The 21,306-nt window shown below is 38.2% G+C and overlaps 1 protein-coding gene across 4 annotated transcripts in view; it reads left to right on the forward strand.

Moving 5' to 3' along the window:
* Positions 1 to 21,306, forward strand: part of wasf1 (WASP family member 1) — a 47,812-nt gene that overhangs the window by 15,628 nt on the left and 10,878 nt on the right. For all 4 annotated transcript variants that reach the window (XM_033991250.2, XM_033991251.2, XM_055232141.1 and 1 more), the window contains exons 2-5: positions 6,947 to 7,101; positions 7,955 to 8,089; positions 14,103 to 14,256; positions 17,205 to 17,322. In XM_033991250.2, coding sequence (XP_033847141.1) covers positions 6,969 to 7,101; positions 7,955 to 8,089; positions 14,103 to 14,256; positions 17,205 to 17,322 — 540 coding nt within the window. In that variant the 5' untranslated portion in view covers positions 6,947 to 6,968. The remainder of the gene's footprint in view (positions 1 to 6,946; positions 7,102 to 7,954; positions 8,090 to 14,102; positions 14,257 to 17,204; positions 17,323 to 21,306) is intronic.

Consider the following 21,306-nt stretch of genomic DNA (forward strand, 5'->3'; position numbering starts at 1 on the left):
GTCTCCAGTTGGTGCAATGTCTAATACCCTTCCAAGGGACTCCAAAAAAGTCTGGTACTCTACATGCTGTTGTTTGTCCCATAGGCCGACACAACAGTGGGATACCTGTCACTGACCCAAAGGCGCAGGGGCACGACCCTCTCGTTCACCGGGGTGAACTCCAACACATGGCAGCTGAGCTGTGGGTCAACCCCACACCAGCTCGACGCCTCTCCCTGTGGGCAATGCCAGAGAAATGGAGAGTCCAGCCCCTCTCAAGGAGTTGGCTTCCAGAGCCCAGGATCATTCAGGTGCTCAAAACCCTCCACCACGTTAAGGTGGCGGTTCAATATTATTATCATCATCATAATAATATTGATGATGATAATAATAATAAAGTAATAATAAAATGCATCAGTGCAGGAAATCATTTTGTACTTTTTTTTTTTTTTCTCAATTTTTGCATTATTTTTTAACAGTTATAATACAGACTACATTCAATACACTATCTCGCACCTACATATACCTTTTCTTCTCTCGTTCTTGAGGTGTATTTTTATTTCACATCGGGGGGTATGTGAGTGCAGACAGTGTGGACCCTGGAGGAGTGCATGCCAAATTTTAATTGGCAGAGAGACACACATGTTCTTGTGTGTTCTCCTCTTGTGTTGAGTGTATTTATTTGAACTGGAGATAGTGGTTTGTGTTGTGTGAAGTTTTCTTATTTGCATATTAGGCTTTGATCATAAAATCTTTGTCTTGCTGTCAAATACCTGTTTTTATGCAGTCGTCTGTAGTTTAACAGTTTTTTGTTTTGGTGTCCTTTATTATGATATATTATCAAGAACTAAAAAGCAATATTTACAATTCTAAGGCAGATTAATATTATTATAATTTTTATTTTTGGATACGGCCCAAATGTCATGTATGGGTTTTTTTTGTGCCAACCTAAATTATTTTAGCTTTTAAAAAACTCTATGAACTTTTGAGTAATTGTTAGCAAATAAGAGGTCAAACACATACAAGTAGCAGCCATCTTGGGAAGGCCTAAGTGTCCTTCTTCCTTGTTTGTCTCTTGTCCATTGAGAACCCCATTAGCTGTTCTTTCCTGCATATCTCTGTACTCCTCTGATTTGAACCGGCTGCTGGAAAGCTTTGCACGTATGTTGTCTTCTGTTTCCATTGGGCACCAGGCTCTGCCAACTTCACTGAAGTCTTTTGTTCTTTATGTTTGCAGCTGTTTGTTTATGTCCAAGTCCAATTTAATGAGATTTTCTTCACTGACAGATTGCCTCATTATTTCAGACTTGCACTGCAGCGACTCTTCCATTGTTTTTGAGCAGCAGACGTATGCTGTTTAGTTGCATTAACTGCATTTTGCCAATGGGACTCCGTTTAGAAGTACTGCTTTGGGAGAATCACCGCGGCTCACTGGTGGTGAGGCTATGACTTTTACATCACCTAATGATAAAGTCTCAGTGTTGTTGAAACCAATTGTCATTGTATTGTAAGCTGCATTTAGTTTTTTCTTATTTCTTACAGTGAGGCAGTGAATATCACCCTTGCTGGATTACACGTTTTTAAAAGTGTGTATGTAAAATTGTTCTTTTATACATTTATACACTGTCTATTTTATATATTGCCCATTAGAATGATAAGGTTCCGTCTGCAGTAGTTCGGATATATTGAGGTTTCTGACTACTCATAGAGCACAATAGAATATGCATTAGATGTAGATACACCTTTTAAAATTTTGATGTAATGGTTTGCTCAGCGTTTATGCTAGCATGACAGCATGAAGTAGTCACGGTAAATTTTTCAACAAACCTTTGTGTGTTCATCTGAAACGCCAATCAATAATGGTTCATGGGACATTTTATATAATCGTGAGAATCACCAACAAAGATAATCACCATTGTATCACCAGAATGTGCAGAAATAACAACAAATTTGTGTTGCAGGGGTTCCATGTGAGGCTTATGGCCCCGGGCGCCCAAATTTCAGTCGACGGCCTTGCTTATCCAGAATATTCTCTGTTAAAGTTATAATATTTCATATCCATAACAACTTTAATAATTATCATAATATAATCATTGAACACAATTATTTTGGCCATGATAATCGTCACACAAAATTTCAATATCGTCCCTTGCCTAATTGGAACAAAGTAGTTTGATTTACACAAAATTGCAATTCTTGCAATTCTAAGGCTCACTCAACAAAAAATCTTTTTTTTTTTACCCTCCCTTTAGCTAGTAGAAAGTAGAGCTGTCTGTTGGATAACTGTGTGCATTCCTACCAGAAGATGCTGTATCAAGTGATTTGGCCCTCAGCATAATAGGCCCTTGACCCGCTGTGTAGTGAGGGCTTAGCTGCTTCATTGTGTTGCCGTACGAGTGAGTAAATGCGCCATTAGGATTCATTAAAGCGAGCAGTTTGACATATTGTCCCGAGTGCAGTGAGCTGCACCAATGGAGGCCCCCTGGTCCCCCTGCCACGTGTCATTCCCCACCCCTTTCTATGTAAAAAACAATGGGATTACATACATTCATTTTGTAATCACTAGTCAATTGCCATAGACTTGTCTTCTTGACTCATCACCGCTACCTTCCCCCTTTCGCATCTGTCCATCTCTCTCGGGATATGGTACAGTGACCAGTGACATCTCAGCACGGCCGTTACCATGGCAATAGGTGACAGTGGGAAGCACCACCCAAGATGAATGGGTTATAAAGTAGGAAAGGGTTTGCAAAAGAGTGCGGCTATTCTGAAGACCGGATGTGTAGACCAATTCTGGAGCAAGAAGTGGACTTTAAGGTTATTTTTCACACCCTGGAGATTTGATGTACACTGTAGTAAGTGATTCTCCTTTTTTTGTATTTTTACAGCACAGTTGGAAACATAATAGAAAAATCAACATGTAGACAGCTTCCTTATTCACAGACCTGCAAATGGAAAAGTGTAATTTTCCTCCCATTTCTTCTATCAATTGTGTCACTGAAACCTTTTCTTTTATAGAGCGGGCCTTTGTGCTGAATCACCAGAAATTGTTGTCAGGGCAAATCACTAGGGCGTCCTAAACAGCCCCCTACGCTTCCAGCACAGAAAAGCTTTTGTTCACATCAGCATGGTGCCAAAGGCTTTTGACAAATATGACAATTATTCAGATTATGAATAGATTTTTCTCCCAAACTTTTGTAGTAGTCTCTCAAGTTGGCAGGCTTCTGTTCTCAGGCCTACACTGTCTTGTTCTTCTGCTATCATCTCTGTTTCTTCTGAACATGATTTGAGTTGAGCTGTTTTATGGAGCCTCTAGAGGAAAGGCTGTACTTTTCTCACTGGAGCTGAGCTGTCAAATGTAATCTTGCCGTAGCTGTGAATATAAAGCCCTCACTGTTAGAAGCAGGTTCATGTCTAAGCTCCGGTGTGGTCACAGGCTAAGAGCAGTCAAATGATGTAGGCTGCATTAGACTAAATGGTACCAAATAGTCTTGTCATTTATTCCATACACAACTGAAACATTCTTATTGATATGGGATCTAGGATTCTGTTCACAGGTAGAGCACAATTTTAACATATTTGGAGCTTTACGTACCTGTATTTCCGAAGATTGTGTATCATGTTATGTTTCAATAGAAGGACAGGATATTTTGTTGTTTGCATAGAACATTATTTACCTATCGTGTGAACATTTTCTTGGCATTTATGTGGAATTTTTCTTTTTTTGTTTTCCTTTTTGTAGTATTGTACTACAGATAATGATATCTATAACTCATTAGCAACACTAACAAAGTATTAAAGTGTTTGTCAAGTTTGTCCACAATATTGCACATTTAGAGAAAGGTAGTATTGTGTGGTATAAAGTAGTTTCAACCTCATGGTTTGATATGATATTTTGTAGCAGTAATATCAATGTGAATTCTGCATATCCTTGGTTGTCTGGTTTGCTCTGCTGAGTTTTAACCCAGGTTACTCTTGACCTAATCTATATAGCACACCTCTGTCTCCCTTCAATACATTGTTGCTCCATCTGCTATCATTCTTACAGAGGCAACTCGATCTCATAAGTTTTTATTGCTCTCTATGGACAAGGTTGTCCCGCTGCTGTCTTGAGCTGCCACTTTATGGCCTGCTGTAGGTAACTGGAAAGTTGGAAAAAGGACAACACATTCCTGAAAGTTGAGGAAGCCCAGGACCCCTGAAAAAAGAGAGGGGGCGTTCAAAAATGTCAGAAGACTGGGAGATCCATTGGTCATTGCTCTGTACTGTGCCAATATGACTTAATGCTTTTGTTATATGTTTGTTAAAGATGAACAATACTTTAAAATGTAATTGTCATCCAACACCATCAGCCAATAAAGAGCTAATTTAAAGAGCTACTTGAATTTTTATATAGCTACACTCAGAAAGGAAAATGTGGCCCTTTTGGAGATAATCTAACTGCCCCTGTTTGTCAGTCGTCATCATGCTCTGAATAAGTGACAGGTGGATTCAACCAGTTGCACTGAAGTGTGAACTCTCAGAGGAAGTGTATGGCTCAGTAACCTCTTGACAGCAAAATAAATCTTTGATGTGTAGAGGAATCATGATAACATTTTTATTCAGACTTAAAGATAATCATGTTTTATCAGCACCACACTTAAAATATTATAGCAGTATTTCAAAATCATTGACACAGAATTGCTTCTATATTAATCTTATTTTTTTTCTTTCATTATCACTATTACACATTTTGTTGAGTTGTCTGAATGGATTAACATTGTAGCTTTTAGTGGAGGGCTGTGGTAAATGTCAGAACAACACATAAGGTCTAGAGGTGGTATCAGGAAGGCGATGAGGACTAGAGCGTTTTCATGTGGGTGGTAAGGAAAATAAAAGGAGTCTCTAAAGAGCTCTGTCATTTGAAAGGTGAGCCTTGTGTTTAGGTTTTTGTCACTGCAGCATCGCCCACACCTCACATTCAAAGCACTTCAACAGCAGCAGCCCATAGGAGGACATCCTTATTATAACCTTCTATGGCCTTGTATCATGGAGAGTTAAACTGTACTTCAGTATGAAATTACTGCTTTTCCTCACCTTTCATTTATTCAGTGTTGGAACTGGCCCAATGAATATACAGGCTCAAGCTGTGATCTCTAATAACTGGATTAAATCTTAGAGTCTTAACCAAATGAAATACAGTAATTCAGTTAAATAGCTATGAGGAGCCAGTGATAAATATTAAGGCTTACTGTACTACCATTTAGTCACTACTGTGACTAAATGGTTCCAGCAACACATTTCCTGCTAAACTAGAATAAGAGTCGATCATCCATCCATCAATTCCTCAATTTTCTTCCACTTATCTGTGAGTATCTCAGGGTTTTGTTCATGAGTAAGGGAAAGATGGAGTGTGAGATTGACAGGTGGATCGGTGCAGCCACCTCATCACTGCAGGACTGTTGTGGTAAAGAAGGAGCTGGGTCGAAAGGCAAAGCACTTGATTTACCGGTCAATCTACATTCCTGCTCTTACCTATGACCATGAGCTTTGGGCAATGACTGAATGTGCATCGCAGATACAAGTGGTCGAAATGAGTTATCTCCACAGAGTGGTTGGGAGCTCCCTTAGAGATGGTGGTGAAGAACTCAGTCACACAGGAGGAGCTCGGAGTAGAGCTGCTGTTCCTCCAAATTAAGAGGAGCCAGCCATCTGTCCTGGATGGCTCCTGGACACCTACTTAGGGAGAAGTTCTGGGCATGTCCTACCAGGAGAATGCCCCAGAAGACCCAGGACAGGTTAGAGGAATTATGTCTCTTGGCTGCCTGGGAACAGGAGGAGCAGGAGGAGGAAGTGTCTGGGGTGAGGAAAGTCTGGGAGTCTCTGCTTAGACTGCTGCCCCCATGACCCAACCCCGGATAAGATTCAAACTGCAAACAGCAGCTTTAAAAGATTTACATTTGGCTGTTCTATTTTTTTCAGATCGCCACGGCAAAACCATCACAAGGAGATATTATAGATATCTATGATGGATGCCCTCTGTCGCAGCCACATTATTACAAATGTAGTGGGCAACAGGGGTGAAGTGTCTTACCCGGGGACAACAGAACACCAAGATTTTATCTTGCTATCTACTGGTTAGAAAGTGACTGCTTGCCAAAAGAGGACTGTGCCCCCCCCCATTACATTATGATTACATTTGTTTGTTTTTTGAGTTTGCTTTACTATTATGTAATTTTGCAAAAAGCATATTGTGTTGGCTGTAGTCGTGACAGCATTTGCTTGGCTTGTAGTGTTGGATTCACACACATGCGCACTGCATCTAATGCACTGCACTGATCTAATGGCATTAGCATTAGCATGGCTGAGTGGACAGACAAAGTGCTGAGCAGTGATAGCCAGGATTGTGAATGATCAAAAGGACTCAGTAATAAATATGCAGCTACATGGCTGTTAGCAATGTCAAAAGGTTACACATCTGCCATTCATGTTGCAGATCTGTGGGATATAACAAAATTATATTGCTGGCCTGAACAACCTCTTCAAATAACCTTTTTACTTTTCCATCTTACTTATTTCATGAGTTAACTTAGATGTGAAACACGATGTGCCCTTTTGTCAGAGTATTTAAATATTCTGATGTGTATTGCTTGTGAGGAGTAGACAACATAATCATGAATTGAACACAACCTCCCCTAATTATAACTCAATGTTTATTTGTCAGTGCTCGCCCAGGAGACATCCTAACTGCTAAGGTGGAAAATGATCTCTATCAAATGTGCTGCTCTCAGGCTGTTGAGTTCTCATTACTCAACGATAATAATATGTACTAGACAATTAGCACAAGTATTCATTAATGTATTTACCTCATGAAGACTTGCATGCAAGTTCCATTGTTTAGAAAAATGGGTTTCATGACAAAAGCCTTACAAAGAAAGCTAAAAGCACTGCACTGATTGTATTTCTCTCCTCTCTTGACTCTCTTCAGGTAGTGGTGTGGCAGCAGAAGGATGCCTCTGGTGAAGCGCACCATTGAGCCCAGGCACCTGTGCCACACGGTGCTGCCCAGAAACATCAAGAACGAGCTGGAGTGTGTGACCAACATCTCCCTGGCCAACGTCATTCGCCAGCTCAGCAGCCTCAGTCAGTAACAGCGTCTGTATACACCATTTCTGCACAAGAATCACATAATAGTGCACATGTGGGTTAATCTGCTGGCAGAGTGGGTCAGCTTCTTGATTAGGGATAGTATGTCAAAAAGTGCAGGCTGCTCTTGTGTACATATGTTTTTGCTGTTTCAGTCATTCAATATAGGTATTAAGATTGGCAAAAGTATATTTTTTCAGTTTTACTTAAAACAATATACTTTGTTTTAACACTGATCAAGATACAAGATATTAAATAATAGTGAATGGATCCCTTTTTAAAGTTTAGCAGTTGAAAGTACCACATTAACATTTTATCTGATCGCTCCCAGTTTTCATTGTACTAACACAGTAAAGAGCCACCACAATGTCTAATCATATAAAGCAATATTTTACTTCCCTTACGATATTCCAATGTAATTTGCTTCATGTCAATTATTATTTTGTATTTCTCATGCATCTGATATGGTGCAAAAATATTAATTTTATTTGTTTCAGTGTTTCCCATTAATAGATAAGACTATGATGGTCATCCATAAATGATGACCCCATAATCTAAAACTAGCTGAACAAAAATTGAAATGATAAATTATACTTTTCCTTATCAACATATACAGAAGTAACTGCACGTCATCATTATTCAACCCTTTTTTATAACAAAAATATAATGGAATAAATTTGAGATCAGGATTGCCTGTAGTCTTGTTAGTATGTCTTATTTGCTATTGTTGAATACACATATTTTCTTCAAAATATTCTGCAAATTTTTTACTTTATGTAATTCCTGCATTTCCCGAATTCTGCTCTTTAATCACACCCAGCACTATGTCTGTATCTTGTGTTTGCTTCAGGTAAATATGCAGAGGACCTGTTTGGAGAACTCTTTAACGAGGCCCACTCCTTCTCGTTCCGGGTCAACTCTCTGCAGGAACGTGTGGACCGCCTCTCTATCAGCGTCACACAGCTGGACCCCAAAGAAGAAGAATGTAAACACACCTTCAATACACTTTATAACTGCATGTGTGTGTATGTGTGTGTGTGGGGGGACAGAACTCGCCTAGCCTGCCCCCTCCAGTGTTAATGGCTGTTATTAGAGGAACAGGCAGCTATGAGATGGTGTCATTTTTCATCCCTGTAGTACAAACCGCAGCCTCTATTAGAAACATTGTGTCGGAGTTTCACTTTAGCTTTTTTTTTTTCCTTTTGTTGGAGGAAATTGGATCTAGGCTAGGACTGTATCCATAGCAATACAATAGGAATGCAATGATGCTCCGGACTGTCAGGTATAGTTCGGTTAATCCCTGTGGGACTCTATGGACTGAGAGTAGGGTAACTGTCTGCAAAGTCAAAGTAGAGGGGAATCACAGAGGTGTAATGCCACGCTCCGAGGCACTGTATCGATTTCCCATGAGCCACTGGGGTGTTTATGGCATGGCTAGTCTAACAGCTTCCCCGTCATTGTGCAACACTGAAACATTCAGTACCCCTCATGACAATGCCTCTGGATACAAGCAGGTTTTCAGTAGGTGGCTCTTTATAAGCCAGTACATTTTTACTAGCTTTGAGGGAAAGAGTGTGGCAGACAGTAGACTATAGTCTGATATATAACAGAATAGTAGATAAATTGTCAATGTATATTGATAGCAAATTAATGCTTTCACCATGGCACTTTACAATTAATCTATTTATTAACTATTTATGTGACTTTTTGCTATGTCATATGTAATCTTGAAAATTCTTGAAAAATCAAGATTAAAGAAAGCATACTCGGGGATATATATTAGCAGGAAACTGGCTAGCTATCCAGGTAGTATTCCCAGTAAAAATATCTCTAATACAGACAATACACATTATAGAATATGTGTACTTCTCAACCACTACAGTTGTATGTTAAAGTGAAGGCTATGTTTAATTAAGGTAACATAAAAAGTTACATATTGCCTACTAAACTTTTGAGGAATTTCCCACCTCCATTCTCATTTTCACCTGAATTTCTCTTGACCTAACATAACTTTAATTCACAACACTATTCTGTAGCTTCCTCTTCTCCACTCCTTCCTTTTCTTCATTCTCTTTGCACTAATGGCAAAATAATTGAGTTTAATCTAATTGTGGCAGTCTGTTTTGCAGCATGTGCTCATCTCAGCTGCTCAGCCCTGCTCAGGTTGAAGGGCAAATGCAAACAAGGATTATTATTGTAGTATACAATTTTAGACATATATTCTGCACATGTTCAGAAGTCAGCATTGCCAAATATCCCATTTTTTATTCCAAAAGGCAAAAAATGCTAATCATCATATAAATAACCCAAAGAACTGCTCCAAAAATGTCATAATTCCATCAACAAATAGCTTAAATCCCAAAACATAGACTTCCAAATACAGAAGCTGTATAAAGAGGATAAGACTTAATTTATGCCATGAGAACATCCCATAATACTAGAGATGAGCATAGCACTAAAAGCAGCTGATTTTGACAGCTACAATTGGTCTTTCTCAGGATGTACTATTTGATAAAACATCTTAACTAGTCGCATTGTAAATATTTTTCTTGGTGAATTTCCTTAGTCTTCCAGTTTACCTTTTAGCCCTGTGCTGTGGCCTTGAAGACTGTGGATAAGGATCATCTGGAGAGCAGGAGGAGAGGGAAGGGAGGAAGGATCAGTGCATCTAACGGGGCACTGCAGCAAACTCACTGGACTGGAAAGGGATTGTACCGCAGCAGATTCTGGGCCAGCTTTGAATGGCCCACAGTACAGGCTTTCCATTGCTATATCATAATAGTCAAAATTTATAGATTTCAGAGTTAAATCAGTGCTGATTTGAGACCAGGACTACATCAAGACTAAAATAAACAGGACCAAACTAAGGGCCTCAGGCCTGAGCTTGACTCAAACGAGGAACAAACCAAGATAAGTGTGAACTCATCCTAAAAATTCACTTGCAATAAATTAAAATAATTATTTGTATATCATATTTTAAATATAAGCAATCGGACAAATTAACTTTCCATCATACAAGCAGACGGGCATACAGTACCATTACAAAGGGCCAATTTAGCATCAAAAGCGTATTTTATGTTCTATCATTAGCTCTATCATTTAAAACCTTTCCTTATAGTTCACCAAATATTTATAAAGACTCAGACATGCATTAGTCATTGAGTTCAAAGGGGTAAGACGTATTCAAATGTTTGTTTCTACCTTACATTCCCAGGACCCATTATGTTTAAACCTCAAGTATACAGCATGAGCACTATATCCTTTTAGCGCAGCATTTCATCCACATTGTAATTTCCATTGTGGTGTCTTTGGGTTGTTGAGCAGGAGAGGGGAGTGAGTGCGGGCAGAGTTGCTCCATAAATCAGGGGCTGCGGACGGATGGAGATAGGAGGAAGATGGGGGAGGATGGGGGTTGGTCAGTGTGGAGCTGATACTGTCCGCCCAGGGTCTCCAAGCTTCACTGCTAAACCTCAGTAGAGCTGTCCACTGCAATGGCAACAAACTGACAGATTATATTGCAATTTACACAAGTCACAATGTTCTGTTTGGATATTATTGAAGCTCATTTCATCAATTGAATAGAAATGCCATGAGTCTTTTGGTATCATCCTTTTTATGCAATTATTTGCAACATTTCATTTAAAAAAAGCTGTCCTTCATAATATAATTTGTGTGATACACATTTCAACATATAATTTCTGTATTTTACCTGAAGACAAGAATATATGTAGTGATACATATGTATTTTCTTTCACTCGAGTAGTGAAAGAAAATAAATTGTATTTTATTAGTTAAAAACTAATGAATTCCAAGGGGAAATCAGCCAGAGAGAGGCCATCACTTCAGCCCTTTCCTTAAGTGGATGTTCCGGTTCAAACAGGAAGGACAGAACATGTCTAGAATGATCCCTGCTTCATCATCTATGCACTGGCTGAGGTCAGGACTGCACTGAGCACCTTCAATCATCTCACCTTGTCCACACTGTCCTTTTTATCCCTCTAAGGCCACCGTCCCCCACAGTGCCCTTTCACATACAGTCTCCTGACCCCTCTGCACCCCCTCTGATTGATCTGCTGCTCGGGTCCATCTTGTATGAGGATGCTATTTGTGTACTCTGGCCCTGTCACTGCAGCTAACCAAACTAATGGCCTATAGCCTTCTTTTAATAGCACCATTACAGCACTGCAGTGACTGTAGGCCATTGTATTGGGTCACAGAGCCAGGCGGATCACCCCAACCTCAAAATCATTTTTATGTGGCCCACGCTCCTTTATTTTGTGTTTCAGTATATCTATAGTGTGTGCTTGGCCATTAATGGTTTGTCCATATTTTTTGTCTACCATAAAAATGGGCATATGACTAGCCACAAGGAAAGGAAGGAGAGGTAGACATGTGATGATTCAGGGCTGCGCAAGGGAAATATGGGCCATTATTTGCATTTCAGAAGTGAGGGCTGCATGCATAAAAATCTGACCTATGTTTTTTCTGAGAAGTGTTTCTAGTGAGGATAAGGGAGAGGAATCAGACCATGGTTTTATGAAACCTTTGACTTTTCTTGACTTTGACAAGCTTACATTTTGATGAACATTTTGCAGCACAATTGTCATAGCAATTAATAATTCAAAACAAAACATCCTGAATGATCAAAATAAGTTTGCATAATATGGTCTAAAATGGGATGTTGAACTCGATTAATAGACTATAAATTACAACTTCAAATGTATGGCCAGATGATGTTTTGTTACCTATTTTATATGTTTTACAGTGCTGAAATCACAGTGTCTGTGTTATTATAAAGTGCAGTCTGCAGCAGAACGTGTGTGTCTGAAGACGTTTTATAACTTTATTATATTATTATTATAATATATTATTATTATTATAATTTTACAACTTACAACTGCAGATTAAGTCTTTCTTACCTCCCTGTGTTAGGGTGTTGAAATCTGTCTATTACTATAAAACTGACTGGTGTTGCTGTCTGCTGTGATTACAGTCTCAGCACACACTGATGCACTACATCAAATACATTTTGACACCAGACTCTGTCGCTGTTTCCAACTGGCTTATTATTAAAAGGTTGTAGATCTCCATGCCATAACACTGTTCATCTCATAGCAACATTTCATTGCTGTGATTTCATGTTTCCAGCATCATAATCTGGAAACATGAAAAAGACAATATAGATTTTGTATGGAAAACCCATGGACAAATAAGCATGTAGCCTATAGATGATGCAGTTGCCCTTTAATATCCCAGTAGGTGTAAAGCTAACTCTACACTGGATGTTTTTGCTGTGTTGTCATAAAAAGTCCATAGATTTGTGTTGTCCATTTGTAAATTGCTTTAAAAGACTTCAAGAATACACTGACCTTTAGATTTGACCTTCTCCATTCAATCCATAACACAAATGTCTCATGGGTTTCCTGAGCCAATCAAAAAATATTGCTGCCCAGTCAAATTGCACCGCCTGATAGTATTGAATACTAATTGCCACCTACTATGCCGCTATTTAACTGCAATGTATAAAGCTGACATTCTTTTTAAGTTACTTTGCACTTCACTAGCTGTATCCCCCCTCACTGCTCAGTGGGAAAGTTCATTTACATTTATCTCACAGGCTAATGTTTTGTGTGTTTTGACTGTTCTTCCTGGGTCGTTAGGTTTGCTTTATTTTATCGTTATTTTTTACACTTTTATTCAACCCAAATGCCGCGTATAATCTTCTTCCTCTGCATTACTGTGCCCTAGTTGTGTCTGCTGAGTGTCATTACGCTTGTGTTTTATTTGTGTCCTTCACCATATCTCCTTACCAAGGCAAACGATTGCAAAACAACAGTTCTGACCTGAATGCAGCTGGATTTTCACTATAGTCTGTAAAAGTCATTATCACAGAAGAACATAGGGCTTATGTATCAGAGGGAGGCAAACTATGTTACCTTAATAAATATTAGTAATGGAAAGAAGTGCTCAACTTAAAACTTACTTACTGAGTTCACATTTATCAACTATTATTATTTTTGAGCCCAATAGTTCCTTGTCTGTCTCAACAAACAAAAAGCTTTAACAATCATTTCGACAAGACATGTGACGTTTTGCCTGTTTCCCCTGAGCAGCAGTTAAGTGTATGCATTTGTCACCCTCTCATGTTTAATTCACATTCGCTTAACACCAGATTTTTTCTTCCCAGGCTATGCTTTCACGGGCTAACATTAGTCTGTCGTTATGCTCCCAGCATTTTTGCCACTACAGCCCCATTTGAAACATCATTGATTTTCTCATGTTATTCTCAAGCCTTGCAGAAAATGTCATCTGTTTGGGAGTGTGGTCTCTGATAGATGACCTCAGTGCTTATCTCCCGTATGTGGCTAAGCTCTAAGGGAAATTGAAATGAGCCAGTTAGCCTAGTGTGGCAAAATTAGCTCATGAACATTAGAGTGTTCTAATGGTGTTTATGTCCTACTAATGTTGAGTGATGTGTGGGAGATGATATAATAGAGGATGATGTATTGTGTACACTCTACATTTGAGAAATTCTGTATTCATCTAAAAAAAAAAAAAAAAAAAAAATGCACAAGCTGCAAATGATATTGAAAGTGATATTTCTTCCCTTTTAGTAGTCCATTCCTGTTTTGTTTTAATGAACGTTAAAAATATGATCTGATTATCATTGTTATAAAGGCTTTTCTTTCTGTACTCCATTGAGATGATGTTTTGCCTGGAACGTTCCAAAAAATGGCACAAACCTTTTGTAAGACATAATTTTAATGGAGATAAGCAGATGACTCCACCAAATCAAATATTTTGTTTTGGCAAAGATTGAAAGAAGACTTAAGACCATACTATGGAACGTTCCAGGCAAAGCAATGACATTTTCAGGAGACAAACAGGTGATGAATTCTCCACCATATAACTTAGACAGTTCACCTTTAAATCACCACTGTAGGTAGAGAACATGCTGTGGGAAGATATTATCTGAATTTCATTTTGTGTCCTTGTAGTGTCACTTCAGGACATCACCATGCGGAAGGCATTTAGGAGCTCCACCATTCAGGACCAGCAGCTGTTTGAGCGCACATCACTGCCTGTACCGATGCAGGAGACGTACGAGACGTGTGAGCAGCCCCCGCCCCTCCACATCCTCACCCCCTATAGGTCTGTATCATATTTAATTCCCAGTGATGAGTAAAATAACAAGACTTGCTCATTCCATATCAGTCTGTGTGTCTGTGTGATTTAGAGGACAGAGAGAAGCAGTAACGAATGCCGTTGAATTTTTGATTTGTCTTTCTCACACATATGGTGGTCAAGGAAAAGATGTTAGATGTAAGAGTTTAGAGCAACCCTTTTTACTCAGACAGTTTTGCTTAGGCTTGTGTTTTGACATGGTTATATGGGAACGTTGGGAAATCGTGATGGTAAGATATTTAATGTAATGTTAACTGAAAATAGATACCAAACTAGTCTAAATATGTTATAGAAGAAATGTCTGTTTATTATTATTGTTCTGTGCAAATTATACAGGTTTGTTTATTTTTAATGTTTTACTTCACTCTTGTGTATTTTAGTATGCATGAATAGCCATCATTACCAAATAAAGGGTCAAATTAACATCTGAACTGGACTCACAAATAAATGTAGATACTGCATCTGATCTGCCTTCATCTCACAAGTCTCCATTTTGGCAAGTGCTGAGCTGAAGAAACCATAAAAGCTTTTCTCACTTTATTTCTAACACGTTGTTATTTAGTCTTAGTGTTCTGAGAGACTGACACAGGTGAGTGCTATTTAAATCTAGAGTGATGGCAATGATTTTCCATAAGGCTTGAATGTGGCCCTTAACCCACAGGAGAGGCAGCCGAGACCGGGACTTCCTCCTTTCCTCTTATTTTGGATTTGCTCAAGGCAAGAGCACACTTGTTATTTACTAAAGGGGGGGTCGAGTGGATAATTAAATCCAACTAAAAATCCATGGCCAGCCTCCAGGTCAGTTCCCACACTGCTTCCTGGATGCAGAGGCTGACTTGCCCTGAGCGTGTTCTGAAACGGTGATTCAGAGGACAGAGAGGAGCAGTAAGTCCGGAAGAATAGTGGTTTCAATTTATACTAATTATATTTGCAGTTGTTTATCTTCCCCAAATTTTTTAATAAAGTTCTGCAATTAACTTTACCAGTACTTTGCTTCTTCATAGCACCGTTTTATGGTAGTGAAGTTAGGTGACATTTATTACGGTTGTAAAAATGGTTTAAAATCCATTAGTATTCTCTTAATACTAGTAATATGTCAAAAGCTACTAAACTCTATAAAAAATAAGTTCAGAAATGCTTTTATTTTGACAAATTTTAGTTAAGCCTCCTTTTGAAATGCGCATAGTCAACTGAATCTTGATTTGAAAACATAAGCAAATTAGAAATTTGTCTTAGTTGCAGTTGGATATTTTTCAAAAAATCTGCAGCCTCAATTTTTTGCTTTTATTTTTCTGTTTTTATGTTTGTCATTTATAGTTTTGTTTTATTTCCATCCTGTTTTTCTACGGTTTCCTTCCTTGTCCTGTCTTTCCCCCCACTCTCCCTCTCAGCCCAGATGTATTGTGACTAACTGTAGAGACTTACCCATCATTCCTGATCCTATTGTTGAATTGTATCTGCCAACCTTTTGTTGTGGTGCATATCATTAAACTGCGTGCTCATTTCTTTTTGAAGCTGTTCCTTTTTATGTTCACTCCCCTCACACTTGTCGGTGTCATCATCAAATAATTGCCTCCCAAAACGTAGGGAAAAAATAAGAAGCTCAGTTAGGATTTCACTTTATGTACAGAAAACATCAGTCATTTTAACTGTTTTGAGACAGGAAATGGTCTTTGAAGTTCTGACATAATTTTTATGGAAAGCATTTGTAAAAGCTCTGTCTTGAATTTGGACTCTCCTTAATTTTAACGTTGACTTGCATATAAAGGCTTGATATGGACTTGATTTTATTGGATTGTAAAGGTGTACTATGTAACTTTTCTGGTGAAGGCACCTGCTTGTATCCATGGAGATGTTACTGCTTTGCCTGGAATGTTCCACAGTGTGCTATCAAAATCTATCTGTCTTGCATTAATATAACTACAGATATGTTATTGCTCAAACAAAAAAGAACAAAAAAACTTGCTGTGAGTGGGATCACCTCTCCGTTGATCTGACTGGTAATTTGATCTTGTGATATCACCTGCTTGTCTCCACGGGGATAGGTGTGTTTCTTGCCATGCTGTGGAACATTTCAGGCAAAGTAATAACATCATCATGGAGACTGGCAAGTGGTGAAACTTTAACCAGAATCCAGCTGCATAGTGCACCTTTAAAACATGTCGATGTAATCCTTTATTCGCACAGGAGTGGTCCATGTTAGCAACAGTTTCAGAGGTCGTCATTTGGGCAATGTTTTTGAAATTGACTTTTAAAGTATCTTTATTTTTTGTCAAGGCTACTTACGTACAATAGTTGTGCAGACTTTAGCATGCTGGAATCTCAGAAGTCTCTTATCTGCTCTTCCGGTGACCACAACCAACAAACTAATGAGACAAAAAGAAACGTTGAATGTTTTATTAATAATCTAATAATAATAATAAACCAGTATATTTGGCTATAATCAATAATTCATTTTTCATATACAAGTGTGGAAAAGATTTGTTTTGTTTTTAGCAGGCTAGTTAGAAATAAGATGATTACTGAGTTGGTGAAATCCTCTGAGAAGCCTATTTCTAATCAAATATTAAACCTTCAGTGATAGCGTAGTGCTTTGCTGAAAGGAGATGCAAATTAATTACCCTGCATGCATATTTGATTTTCACTTTGGTTAAACATTTACACAGAAATGTGAGTAAAGAAGGCTGTTAAAGGGAGTGTCCAAATTTTTACCCTCCAAACCAGGGCAGATGGAGCTTGTTAAGTTTAAATTGAACCTTAAGAACTGCTGTTACAATATACTGTGCAGGGGCAAAACTCCACTCCGCTACAAGGAAAAATCTGCAACAGTGCTTTTTAATGTATAGTATGTATAGATGGTTTTATCATATTATATTTTACAAAATGAAGTAACAAAGTTTCATAATTGTTTACAGGGACGATGGTAAGGACAGTCTGAAGTTCTACACCAATCCCTCGTACTTTTTCGACTTGTGGAGAGAGAAGATGCTCCAGGACACAGAGGACAAGAGGAAAGAACGGCGAAAACAAAAGGTACACCAATGTCATTATGCATCATATATGGAAAGTCTGTCCTAACATAACTTAGCCAATATGAAAAAGCTTTCATATGCTATTGTAATCTGAAATAACTAAGGAACTACAGATTAAAAGCTATATTTCACAAAGCAACTCATTCACTATGCAACTTTTAATTTTTCTGGTGAAGTGTCTGCCTCTTATGTGTCACCATGGAGCTGTTATTGCTTTGTCTGGAATGTTCCACAGTATGGCTTTATGCTGATAGCTAAGCATAAATTTGATGCCGTTGATTTTACAGCTCAAAAATATTTTAAAAAATATGTATTCTTACTGTGAACAGAAACACCTCTACACAGATCTGAACTGTAAATGGTGGTGCCACCTGCTTCAACCTCCATGGAGATGGAAAGATTTAATGCCATACTGTGCAACATTCCAGGCAAAGCTTAATATGTTCATGGAGACAGCAACTGAGTGAATAGAAAAGTCACATAGGGCACCTCCTATGTGTGTGTTTAATGCTAAACATATCTACAGTAACAGTAACATAATGGACAGCACCATAATACATAAAGTTAGATTCAGACGTTCAATCAGTGCAGCTCATTGGCGATATGCTGTTTATATCACAAATCTATGTCCTCTAATTAGCCAATACTCATTCCTCTGGTCGACCCTCGTGCTCCTGTGATCATTACATCTAATTAATGGCAACATCTGCTCCCCTCTCGGCTCCTCTCCAGCCGCTCTGCTTGGGCACACACAAACACACAAATTAATCGAATCACCTCCTGCAAAGGGGTTTCCCGCCCTCTGATCCACGGGCTCTAATTGGGAGCAGGTTGTGGGCCAAGACATGCTGCCGGCTCACAGTCAATCACAGACAGGTCGAGTTCTGTTCATGTGGAAGTAAATGGCGTGTGGGAGGTCGTAGTAGTGGTACAAGTATTATTATAAATAGTAGTAGTGCTAGTCATTGAATATTTCAAACTGGAAATAAATAGGTATTTCTGCATCTTGTGAGTACTTTTACAGTCCTTTCACATTTGTCTGATGTTCCCTTAGTTAATTTAAAGACAGGTTTACACAGATTTCTGTTGCATTATCAAAATAGCTTCTGATTCTGTTGTTCTGTTCTGTGATCTGGATACTCAAAAAAAGTTTTCATTTTTGTCAGCATCGCCCACCTCTCTTCCTGTTTTTGAAGCAACGGCCCTAGTTCTTAATTTTCATAACATTTTCAGCAGAGATTGGAAAGTGATTTCACTGTTATTAAAGCCTTGGGGTGGGATTTGCTTGTATAAAACACTTCATTCCCCATAGTGCTTAGCTGGCAAAGAGACAGACCCCACTGAACTGTTCTCAGGAAGGAGTACGAATTTGAGAAGTACGTGTCAGTACATGTAGTAGGAAAACTGGTGAATATAGAGCTTGTGAATAAAATATGAAAGTTTAGGATGGTTGATACTTTGCTACATGCACTCAGCTCAGATAATAATAGTGCCCTGAATTTTTATAGGACTCACACCCCTGACAATCCATTATTCATTCACTCCTAAACTCGATAAGCTGTTTCCAAAGCTGCTCTAGAGCTGAATGTGGCCTCCAATGTATACCAACAGCCCCCCTGCCCACCTTAACACATCAGGACTTGTAACTTGGTAAATAAAAAGTGAAAAACATCAACTTATAGTAGAACACATTAACTATTTCACTCATGAGCCCATAATAACATAAAACGTATTTGTGAAGCTTTTATTATCATATAATTTCATATACTCATCATTATTTTACACTGAAGCAATATAAGAGAAAAAGGACATTACAAAAGTGATATTCTGGTCTTTTTCTGTAATCTTTAACCATATAGCTAAAGAGGGACATTTTCTATAGCCTTCTTTGCATTTGTATCTTCATTATGAAAAACTAATTATGATGCTTCAAACCATTACGAGGCTTTTGTTTTGAACGCCACTTGTAGCAGTGAATATATGAAGGAAAGACATTATAATCTTTGTCTAAGAAAAATGTGGTGTTGCAGTTAATGTACAAAATGATTAATGAGCAGGCTCTCGAGATAAGGATCTTTTAACGTTTAACACTACAGCAGATTTATTTAAAGAGGAACTGCATGTTCTTGAGCTTTTCATTTCTTTTCCCTTATACATCACATTATAAATCTAGTCAACACTGGGGATTGCTTCCATAAAAAGCAGTTGGACGAAGCTCACATCTGGACATTTTTGGAGGAAAGCAATAATATTTAGCCTGCAGCTCAAATTCGACCACCGTAGGTATTTGCGTAAACTTGAGTATTAAAATACACCATCACATTTTGGTCACAAGGGGTGTTTTTTAAGATTGGAAATTCTTGGGCACAAACATAGCAATAATAAAACTGTCTCTGTTCACTAAGTTACCTTTTCCACAATTGAAGTGTAGATGTTGAGACTCCTTAATTATTCCATGAATCTGGACTCAGAAGGCTCTTTTAGTTGAGACCTCTACAGAAATTATTTGTTTTTATTGAATATGCTTTTTAAAAGAATACAGAATCAAAGTTTAAGGTGCATATGACAGGCTGACATGTTTTTCTAATTATTACTTTGTTTTGGAATAGTATCTGTCTGTGGTTATTATTCATTACAGTTTCATGTCAGTCGGTGGGCATTTGTGAAGAATAGCTGATGAAAAATGTGAAAATGACAGGTTCCTTAAAAGGAATCTCTTTATCATAAACACACAACATTTCATTCAAACTGCAGGGATAATTTAAGCTCAAGGAATTCATTTTTCTGACATTCATCAAAGAAACTTGAGGTGTCATTTATATTTTCATTTGTCAAATAAGAACTAAATAAGACATTTTGCCTCTTGTTTACCATATGTTTACCAGGTAACAGTTATGGGAAAGTATGTCACATATTATTACATACAACCAGGAACTGACCTTATAAACTTGTCTAACTAGGCAAGATTTGTAGCTAAATCTTACATACATTAAGTTATGGAAAGTATGTGTCTGTGAAATGAGTAGTCTAATACACTTTAAGCATAACTCTTGGCTGTGTCTTGGTTGCAACTTGTGCACTTTACTGCACTTTACCCGAATACACTTACGGGTAGACACATTTTGAGAGTCAACAGTAAATGGTAATGCAAAGGAAACTTACTATGTCCTAATCTATTTAACTGTGGGCCTCAGCCTTAAGCCTATGTGATCAAGTGCAGTGGAAATATCAGAGGAGCTGTGCAGTTCTACAAGTCGGAAGCGTCTCATTCTCACTTGACTCCAAACTGAATTAGCAGCGACTCCCCCAGGCTCCTCTCTCTGTCTGCTGTTTGATTACAGCACTCACAGTCTCCTAATGGAATACATTGACATTTATATCAGAGCTCGCACTGGTTAAAAAGTGGAGAGCAATTCCATTCGGTGTTAGTCGAAGTGCCATGTTGTTGCCAGGGTTTGCAGACAAATGCACTTGATGATATGTGTTATTATGAAAACAATTTTGTATTTTTTATTGACCATACATTTTATTATTACATTGCAACAATAATAATAAGCTGTTGTATTATTTCTTTCATCTAAATGGATTTGACAGCTATTTTAAGGAAATTATCTTTGTACTGTTACTGATATTTCCAGTTCTTTCTCTATTCTTTGATTCCATTAAAATATTTATTGAAGTAATTCTATATTTAAGAGCAGTTTTGTTTTCACAGACAGAGAACTATATTTCTTTGGCAGCACTGGATACACAACTGATATTGCTAGTGACGTGATGAGCTGTTTCAGGGTCAAGACAGACTCAAGGTTATAAACTAAGAGGAATGACCATGACAGATGACAGATGGTGCACTACCTGGATGGATGTTTATAAAACCATGTAAGGCATAGGCAAGTTTTCAGATTTCAAGTGACCAAAAAATAGGTTCTTTGGTATATTTTAGAAGTGTTAGTTGACTTTATTTGATTATTGTTGTGTGTATTTC

This window comes from Periophthalmus magnuspinnatus, chromosome 24 (genome assembly GCF_009829125.3).
Source record: "Periophthalmus magnuspinnatus isolate fPerMag1 chromosome 24, fPerMag1.2.pri, whole genome shotgun sequence".
Lineage (NCBI taxonomy): Eukaryota > Metazoa > Chordata > Actinopteri > Gobiiformes > Gobiidae > Periophthalmus > Periophthalmus magnuspinnatus.